Source organism: Staurois parvus, unplaced genomic scaffold, assembly GCF_062004578.1.
Source record: "Staurois parvus isolate SC_StPar_1 unplaced genomic scaffold, SC_StPar_1.0 ptg000665l, whole genome shotgun sequence".
In the NCBI taxonomy this organism is placed as follows: Eukaryota; Metazoa; Chordata; class Amphibia; order Anura; family Ranidae; genus Staurois; species Staurois parvus.
The window spans coordinates 174,952-185,731 of NW_028318461.1; the positions used below are offsets into that span (position 1 = coordinate 174,952).

The following is a 10,780-nucleotide window of genomic DNA, read 5'->3' on the forward strand; positions in this document are numbered from 1 at the left end:
AAGTCACTTAAGTGGCACTCACTCTTTAAAAGATTGAACACCCCTGATCTATATCAAATAATACAAATCCCAACATATAAGTAACATTATCATAATACCTGCTCTCATTGCATTATATTTCTCCTGCTATATGATACATGTTATATTATGAAATTTAGTTATTTCTAACCATTTGTAAAGGTGGCCATAAATGAGCAGATAATCAAAAGCTATTCTCCCAATTTGAACATCACTTGCTGAAAATGGCCTCTTCCTAATAACCAGCACAATTTGCCCTTAGAGGGATATTATTACAGGACTCTTCTATGGGGAAGAGGGAAAGATCAAAGTAACTTACATGCACAATGGCCATCCTTGGCTGGATAAGGTGGGACCTAGCACTCCAGTAACAAATTCAAAGATGAGCAGAGACATTCCAGCATGTTCCCCTGTCTATGGGCATTCTATCCTGTAGCTAACCAATGTTATATAGTAACAGATGTAATAATGGATTCCCCAACAAAACAAACTAAACATTTACTATCCTAGACACTCTTAAGCTGGTTACACAGAAATCAAAATTCGGCCAGTTCAGCAGGAACTTGCCAAATTTCAGTCTGTGCGTAGCTGTCTGTGTGTAGCCCTTTCTGTTGGACAGAAGCAGATCATTAGATCAGCTTCTGTTGAACAGTCCTGCAAACGTTTGTTAGATCAGTGGCTTTCAGCCAATCAGCTGCAGCACTGATCAGTGCATCAGTGTATTCTGACAGTGGGGAGTCCCCACTGTTAGAATGTAATAGCACGGCGGGGGGATTACTGCATCCTGTGTGGATAAAGGCATCTGTTATTGTTTTTCATTCAGCCCGCTGGTTGACTGAAAAAAGATTAACAGTGTGTACCCAGCTTTAGACAATGGACACTAAAAAGGGTTGTGCAAGGGGAAGAGGGATATTATTACAGGACTCTTCTATGGGGAAGAATGAAAGATCAAAGTAACTTACATGCACAATGGCCATCCTTGGCTGGATAAGGTGGGACCTAGCACTCCAGTAACCAATTCAAAGATGAGCAGAGACATTCCAGCATGTTCCCCTGTCTATGGGCATTCTATCCTGTAGCTAACCAATGTTATATAGTAACAGATGTAATAATGGATTCCCCAACAGAAGAAACTAAACATTTACTATTCTAGACACTCTTAAGCTGGTTACACACAAATCAAAACTCAGCCAGTTCAGTGGGAACTGGCCAAATTTCAGTCTGTGTGTAGCCCTCTCTGTTGGACAGAAGCAGATCATTAGATCAGCTTCTGTTGAACAGTCCTGCTGGAAAATTTTGTTAGATCAGTGGCTTTCAGCCAATCAGCTGCAGCACTGATCAGTACATCAGTGCATTCTGACAGTGGGGAGTCCCCACTGTTAGAATGTAATAGCATGGCGGGGGGGTTCCTGCATCCTGTGTGGATGAAGGCATCTGTTATTGTTTTTTCATTCTGCCTGCTGGTTGACTGAAAAAAGATTAACAGTGTGTATCCAGCTTTAGACAATGGACACTAAAAAAGGTTGTACAAGGGGAAGTTAATGAATTAATAATCCGCACCCCAAGATAGGGTGAGTCAGAGAGATTCCGTTGATGGCTGGTTACACCCCAAATGATGGCACTTTTTCCTTTTGTTAATGAATTAACAGCCCTGCACTATAATATAGAAAGTTATAGTGTAAAATGGCAAAATAATAACATTTTCACATTACGTAAATATGCCTTGACAAAGACAGCAAATTAGCACAACACAGTACATTACATACTTTGACTTAAGAGCAAGCTGCCCCAGTAATGATTTTAAAAATAGTTAATATTGGGTACCATATTTTCCAAAATGTAAGTGAGAACCTCCTGCACTCCTACCTAAATCCCTAAATTTCTGAAACCAATGAAGCTGCCAACATCCAATCATATACCTGATGATCTATGAGCAAATACAGAATACACAATGCACTACATCATTTATTGTATATTTTCCAAAATGCTTCTAAGCACTGCCTGCCCATTATTTGGCCAGGGTATCGCATACCTCTTCGGATACTCCATATCTTCTTATAAGGGGATAACAACTACTTTGAGAGGAAGGTGAAGGAAGCAAGGGCTGTGTAACTCCTGAGTGGTACTGTTTTCATGATACAGACCCCAGAGCAGTGTAGCAGCTTTGGGAAAATATGCAATTATAATTTTTATTTTGCAATGCTCATTGTAAATATATTAGGCTTGCAAGTTAGTTATCCTTTAAATATTGGCCCTGGCAACCTCTCTCCTCTCAGACTTCCATTTACCTGTCTGTATTTCAGAGATCTTTGCACTGCAGCCACTGGGAATTGCACAGCCTGTTCACGAAAAGTCTCCTGGCCAGGCTCACCTTCTTCCACACATGCACAGAAAATGCCCAGTCGTTTCTAAGAGTGGAAGATCTTCCTACAGGTATCAGTTGAGATTTTTCAAGGTGTCTGAACAATTACCTACTAATCCCAGTATATGTAATATCACACTAACAAAGCTGCAGGTGTGATTTCTATCAACCACTGCTGCCCTGCCTTTTTTTCCATCTAGGCAGCCAGTGCAGAAATGTCAGCTGTTAGCTGAATTTCAAATTATTTGCTACTGGGTAGAGGATGATGAGGACGAACAATCAAGTGCTCACAAAGCTAGTTTTAAAAAATAGCCAGCATATGTAAAGAACGGATGGGCACTTTTTGCATCTGCCTCCTTCAAAGTGATAAGATGTATGTTCATTTTATTATACAGTTCTGTGCATATCTGAAAAGTTTCACATTTTGAAACAAAGTCAAGTCACAAGCTCTCATCATAAACAGTCATATGTAACTTACCTTTTAACATGTTGGCAATAGGGAACCAAAGCTTTTTTAGTGGATCATAAAACTCAGCTTCCTGTGCTGGAGCCCCCTTTCTATACCCACCCAAAGCATAAACACAGCCAGCCAGGGTGACAGAGCAGTGATAGTATCTTGCATTGATCATGGGGCAGCCTTCTGTCCATTCATCTGTTTCTGTATTATAAATCCACACAGTGTTCAGAGCTTCTATATTATCAGTCCTATAGCCTCCAGTAATATAAATGTGAGGTCCTAGGTTGGTGGCACTGTAGCTTTCTCTTGTATGATCTGGCATATCTGCCCCTTGAGCCCAGTTGTTGCTTTCTGGATCCCACAAGTGTACCTCAGACAAGGGATGCCAATAATAACCCCCAACCACAAACATACTTGCAGTGGATCGCTTAGACACTTCTTGTGGTTGCCTCCTTACAGCATAATACAGTAAAGATTGTATCTTGTTTTCTGTGAGTAAATGTTTCTTGTGCAACTCCAAAGAGGACCTGAGATAGCTGTCATCAATGTCAATCTTAATGCATTTGAGTAGGTCATATATATGTTCTACACGTTTCCTGCAATCATGCCCAATCCACCTTACTAAAGGCTGCAAAAGTACTTCCTCTGTCCAGACATTGAGGTTCTTCTGGGAAAGGATGTACAAGAGTTTTTCGAAAGAGATGTCCAAAAATTCTTCCTGAGTCCAAACCTCTTGGAATCTAGACACAATGATTCTTCTGGATTCCTTCTCTAAAGATGGGCAGATATGAAATTCTGCAAAGGAATGCATGCCCAAACAGTTGTCCACATCCAAATGTCTCACCAAGAACTGCTCAGAGGCTTCCTTGATAGAAACAAAGTGGAGCTGGTCAGCAGCTTGTAGTAGACTCTGGACATTCTTGGCTGTGATCCTGATCTGAGAAGTGTAAGTGTAGTTCAGTAGTGCTTCTAAAATGTTGTCATCAATCCCTGAGATCTTGATCTGGCTGTTGGACTTTTCCTTCATGTCAGCTGTGAACATCACCTTGAAGTAGTGACTACAAGCAGCCAGGGCAGCCTTGTGGCACTGGAAACCCTTCCCAGAGGAGCTCAGCAAGGTGATGTCTGTGAAGAGACCCTCTTTGTAAAACATTCTAAAGGATTCCAAAAAATCTGCATGATGAGTTGGGTCATTGTAGGTAAAGCAATAATCTTCCAGATCCTTTTGTGACATGGCTACAAAAATATTAAAAATAAAGATGGACAGAATATAAAAGTAGAAAGCAAGATCCAAAGGAAAACTAAGCTAGGTGCATAGATGAAGTGTTAAACGCTGACATACATGATACCTAATACTTGTGTTCATTCATAAAGAAACAAGGTCAGATGACTGAGTGAGAAACAGCATGCATTTCTTAGGACAATGATATGAATGAAACAATGTAACATCACTGTCCTTGCAAGACATAGGAAACATTGTCCTGTGTATACATTCCTGCAGAACCTATGATCACTTGTTTATTTAGATTACAGAATAATCTGATTTGGCAGAGGCCATCTACTTTAATGGCACCCCCTCTATTGGCTGCCTAACGTTCCTAAATGGTCAGGCTTTGGGCAATAGAAAATAAATATCAGTCAACAGCATGCAGTATTTACCCAGCCATATCAGTTTTCCCCAAACATTACCTTCCCTCCCACAGATGACAGAATGTCATAATAGCAGCAACCACAATGCTCTGCTATTGTGTGGATAGCCTCAGCTGCCTGTACACTCATCTTGTGGTTATGCTACTGTAAATAAAGGTTGTAAAATTTCATTGCAAATCCATTACCATCAGCCCAGAGACGCCTCCTCCTAATAACTAGTGGGATTAGCAATGAGCTGTCAGCCTTGGCTAGATCTTGGCGTCCCCTCCTCCTCCACACTAAGGCACAAAGCCACTGGCTGTATTCAGGTGCAACACAAAGCAATGGCCAGCAGCATGCAATCCTTCCAAATGACAAAATCCTGCCTGTCACCGTCTGTTGCCCTCAACCTGATGTGGTGCAGGATAGAGCTCACCTGTCAATCATTGACTGAAAGAGATACACACAGGTCTAGCTTTATTTCTGCACCGGTCACAGCATGCAAATATTCCATGTATTCTTTTATCATCACCTATGCCTTTGTCATACATCATTGTCATCCATTCCATGACTGCAGCAACTTTTACAATCTCTAATTTGAATTGGAGCCTCCCCAGCAGTGCAAGTGCCATAATTCTGCCTGTGCATCGTAACCTTGTCAATGTAGCATTATAAGAGAGACATTGTTTACCTGCAGCACTGCTCCTGGGTTGGAAGGAGTTAATATGTTTTCAGCTGGGATCCTGGCTGTTGTCAGTGGCTCACAGGCGGATAGCATTGGATGCAGCGCCTCCTTGTTGACCATCTTTGGCATGAGCTGCACACACAGGGATTTGGAATGGAAGAGTGTTGTTATTCCAAAGGGGAGGGAATATCACATCCTATTTCTGTATCCCAGCTGCTCCCCATCTATTGCTATCACACATTGTATCCTTCTTCCCATGCCCACCGCCTGAGCCCACCGCAAAGGTCACAAAGACCATGGGCTAGGCTACTGTCATGCTGCCCTGCTAAGCGTATTACTAGAAATGATCAACAACTATTACATTTATAGTTCAGGGACATACACATGGATTACATAATAGCATTATTAAATCAAAACATAGTATGAGATATATTACTACATCCCAAGTGCTTCATACCAGAAGTATTTTACATTCCCAGAGTGAGTACAATCCCTTGACAGTTTAGTAGTCACTTATATTATTAAACCATCGGTGTTTTTTTCTTAATATCTTAAAATGTTGCTAAACCCACAACAGTAAAATCAGTCTGTATAAGTAGTAAATCATGCTTGTTATACTCACTGTGGAACCTAAGGGTTTTATCCTCTGCATTGTGTAAAAAGGATTTTTGATCCTGTCTTCTCTGATCCTCCCCTTCTTCTACTTTCCCCAATCCATCTGTTGATAGTACAGAGCTCTAGAAGTCACTCTGCACATGCATGTTTGATGTGTATGGCTAGAGGGTTTTTTTTCTTTGGGAGGGTGCATGTGATCAGCACAGGGCCAATCAGCACTGTCCAGACAGGACCCTCTGTCTGGACAGTGCTGATTGGCCCTGTGCTGATCACATGCAGGGGTTATGCAGGGGTTATGCAGCCTCATAGGACTGCTGATGAGAAAAGGTATCGAGCAGTTTATATTTATTAAAATAATTGTATTTCCATGTCCTGTGTACTGTGGGTGACCAGATATAGTGAATGCAGGGTCCTTTTTTTAGTAAAATTTAACTCATTAAGCACAACTAATCGCTTCCCTTCTGCCCTATAGCAGAAATACAGCTACAAGGCGGCTGGGGTGCACAAAATCACGTATATATACATGATTTTGCAGTTCCGGATAGGGGGCGCATGCAAGCCACGCACACGTGCCCCACCCACGCCGCCATTCCCAGCCTTAGCTTTCAGTCTCTTGGAGGGACCGATTTTTTGGCGGGCGGTGGGGGGTGGGAATGTATGTGCATTGTAATTTTTTACGTCTAATAAATATATCCTGTTCATTAGCCATTGAGGTGCTGTATCCTTTCTTTCTTGTGGGGTTTTTCTTGGCTGTCAATCGCAGGGTGCCGGCCGGTGATTACTAGAACTGTAAACAATACAGATCTCTCCCGTCAGCTCCTGCACACTGCTTTGTATGGTTCTGAACAGCAGAGCCATACAAAGCAGTGTGCTTACAGTGGAAAGACTACACACAGCATACTGTGACACAGCACACAGTTAACCCTTTGATCACCCCCAATGTTAACCCCTTCCTGCCCAGTGCCATTAGTACAGTGTCAGTGCTTTTTATTAGCACTGATCATTGTTTTGGTGTCACTGGGGATGTCAGTGACACCAAGTCAGTTCCCCCGTGTCAGAATTCCCGCCGTAGTCCCGCTATAAGTCGCTGATCGCCATTATTACTAGTAATAAAATAATAAATTAAAAAATCCAGTATATATAGCACCATTTACAAACACAATTAATTTACACGTATTGGGACTTTTTTTTAGCACAGACATGTAGCAGAATACATTGATTTTTAAAAATTTTTTATTGGACATGTTTAATAGAAAGCAATCAAAAATATAGTTTATTTCTCAAAAATGTTGGTCTTTGTTTATAGCTAGAGATGAGCGAATCGAAGTAGCCGAAGTGGAATTCGAGTCGAATATCGGAAAAATTTCGATTCGCGCCGAATCCGAAAAATAGCCTAATTCGGACGCGCGAATCGAAAATGGCGGCTGACATGTGCGGCGACGGAGCGGGGATGTCTGGGAAGGCGCGCAGACAAGGCACGCTGACCCATAATGCATTCCTCAACGACATGTGATCGCATCAGCCAATCAGCAGCCAGCCAGCTAGCACTGTGTAATGGTCGAGTTATAAATAGCGGCCATTTTGGAATTCTTCATTTGCCTGCAGTCATTGAACAGAGGCAGACCGCTCTGTATTAGGGACAGGGACAGAGTTAGGGCCACAGAAACGATACTTGGGGACAGAGAAACGATACTTAGGGACAGAGAACTATTACTCAGGGACACAGAATTGTTAATTAGGGCCACAGAATCGTTACTTAGGGACAAAGAAACGCTAGTTAGGGCCACAGAATTCATACTCAGGGACAGACAGAATTGTTACTGAGTGCCAGAGAATTGTTACTTAGGGCCACAGAAACGTTATTAGGGCCACAGAATTGTTACTCAGGGACAGACAGAATTGTTACTGAGTGCCAGATAATTGTTACTTAGGGCCACAGAAACGTTATTAGGGCCACAGAATTGTTACTCAGGGACAGACAGAATTGTTACTGAGTGCCAGAGAATTGTTACTTAGGGCCACAGAAACTTTAGTTAGGGCCACAGAATTGTTACTCAGGGACAGACACAGAATTGTTACTGAGGGCCACAGAACTGTTACTTAGGGCCACAGAATTGTTACTCGCACAGACACAGAATTGTTACTCGCACAGACACAGAATTGTTACTGAGGGCCACAGAACTGTTACTTAGGGCAACAGAATTGTTACTCGCACAGACACAGAATTGTTACACAGGGACACAGAACTGTTACTGAGGGCCACAGAACCGTTACTTAGGGCCACAGAATTGTTACTCGCACAGACACAGAATTGTTACTCGCACAGACACAGAATTGTTACTCGCACAGACACAGAATTGTTACTGAGGGCCACAGAACTGTTACTTGGGGCCACAGAAACGTTAATCAGGGACACAGAATTGTTACTGAGGGCCACAGAACTGTTACTTAGGGCCACAGAATTGTTACTCGCACAGACACAGAATTGTTACTCAGGGACACAGAACTGTTACTGAGGGCCACAGAACTGTTACTTAGGGCCACAGAATTGTTACTCGCACAGACACAGAATTGTTACTCCCACAGACACAGAATTGTTACTGAGGGCCACAGAACTGTTACTTGGGGCCACAGAAATGTTAATCAGGGACACAGAATTGTTACTGAGGGCCACAGAACTGTTACTTAGGGCCACAGAATTGTTACTCGCACAGACACAGAATTGTTACACAGGGACACAGAACTGTTACTGAGGGCCACAGAACCGTTACTTAGGGCCACAGAATTGTTACTCGCACAGACACAGAATTGTTACTCGCACAGACACAGAATTGTTACTCGCACAGACACAGAATTGTTACTCAGGGACACAGAACTGTTACTGAGGGCCACAGAACTGTTACTTAGGGCCACAGAATTGTTACTCGCACAGACACAGAATTCTTACTCGCACAGACACAGAATTGTTACTCAGGGACACAGAACTGTTACTGAGGGCCACAGAACTGTTACTTAGGGCCACAGAATTGTTACTCGCACAGACACAGAATTGTTACTCGCACAGACACAGAATTGTTACTGAGGGCCACAGAACTGTTACTTGGGGCCACAGAAACGTTAATCAGGGACACAGAATTGTTACTGAGGGCCACAGAACTGTTACTTAGGGCCACAGAATTGTTACTCGCACAGACACAGAATTGTTACTCGCACAGACACAGAATTGTTACTGAGGGCCACAGAACTGTTACTTGGGGCCACAGAAACGTTAATCAGGGACACAGAATTGTTACTGAGGGCCACAGAACTGTTAGGGCCACAGAATTGTTACTCGAACAGACACAGAATTGTTACTCGCACAGACACAGAATTGTTACTGAGGGCCACAGAACTGTTACTTGGGGCCACAGAAACGTTAATCAGGGACACAGAATTGTTACTGAGGGCCACAGAACTGTTACTTAGGGCCACAGAATTGTTACTCGCACAGACACACAATTGTTACACAGGGACACAGAACTGTTACTGAGGGCCACAGAACCGTTACTTAGGGCCACAGAATTGTTACTCGCACAGACACAGAATTGTTACTCGCACAGACACAGAATTGTTACTCGCACAGACACAGAATTGTTACTCAGGGACACAGAACTGTTACTGAGGGCCACAGAACTGTTACTTAGGGCCACAGAATTGTTACTCGCACAGACACAGAATTCTTACTCGCACAGACATAGAATTGTTACTCAGGGACACAGAACTGTTACTGAGGGCCACAGAACTGTTACTTAGGGCCACAGAATTGTTACTCGCACAGACACAGAATTGTTACTCGCACAGACACAGAATTGTTACTGAGGGCCACAGAACTGTTACTTGGGGCCACAGAAACGTTAATCAGGGACACAGAATTGTTACTGAGGGCCACAGAACTGTTACTTAGGGCCACAGAATTGTTACTCGCACAGACACAGAATTGTTACTCGCACAGACACAGAATTGTTACTGAGGGCCACAGAACTGTTACTTGGGGCCACAGAAACGTTAATCAGGGACACAGAATTGTTACTGAGGGCCACAGAACTGTTACTTAGGGCCACAGAATTGTTACTCGCACAGACACAGAATTGTTACTCGCACAGACACAGAATTGTTACTGAGGGCCACAGAACTGTTACTTGGGGCCACAGAAACGTTAATCAGGGACACAGAATTGTTACTGAGGGCCACAGAACTGTTACTTAGGGCCACAGAATTGTTACTCGCACAGACACAGAATTGTTACTCAGGGACACAGAATTGTTACTCAGGGACACAGAATCGTTTAATTAAAGAGTATGTCAGACAACATGCAGAGGAGTGGCAGAGGAGGCAATGTTTTAGGAGCGAGCAGACGTGGCAGCAGAGGAAGGGGTCGAGGCAGCACTATTCGAGGCCAGTGCTCCCGGTGTCATCCAGCGGTCGTGTCTCCACCGACAACCCTGCCGTCATCGATTGGTTGGCTCGGTCGTCTTCCTCTTCCCAGGTCACCTCTGACACCTACAGCCAACGGTCGGTGGGTACGTCAGACACAACCGTTAGTTGGCATGGCCCGGGACCAAGCCCACTGAAATCACGTGTCCTCTACCTGCCCCTGTCCTTTGGTGTTCCCTCACCAAGCGAAGTATCGCATGCTGTGGGCTCAGCCCCACTGTACAGTGAGGAAGAGCTAACAGAGGGCGGTCAGGAACGGGGGGAGACATCTGCCTTTTCAGCAGCCAGGCGAAGAAGTAGTGGCGAGGAGAGTGGCCCGGTAGCCGGTCTAGAGACAGGTCTGTCTCCTGACCCAGACGCAGCCGAGGGGGCTAGTAGTGAGGCGGAGACCCTACTTGATGATGAGGAGGTTGATCGCACTTGGCAGCCTCGTCGTCATCAGGCAATTTCTTCCGCATCATCAGGAGAAGAGGGTGGCAGCTTGGCAGTGAGCGAAACAGTCGGTGGGTTGCCCAGGAGACAGCAGCAGGGTCGCAGCAGT

At 43.9% G+C, this 10,780-nt stretch overlaps 1 protein-coding gene across 1 annotated transcript in view; it reads right to left on the reverse strand.

Moving 5' to 3' along the window:
- KLHL23 (kelch like family member 23) overlaps positions 1 to 5,298 on the reverse strand; it is a 38,676-nt gene extending 33,378 nt beyond the window's left edge. Inside the window, exons 1-2 of the mRNA XM_089651871.1 lie at positions 5,158 to 5,298; positions 2,859 to 4,073 (exon numbers count right to left, since the gene is read on the reverse strand). Of these exons, the coding sequence (XP_089507997.1) occupies positions 2,859 to 4,071 (1,213 nt within the window). The 5' untranslated portion in view covers positions 4,072 to 4,073; positions 5,158 to 5,298. The remainder of the gene's footprint in view (positions 1 to 2,858; positions 4,074 to 5,157) is intronic.
- Positions 5,299 to 10,780: the final 5,482 nt, after the last annotated feature.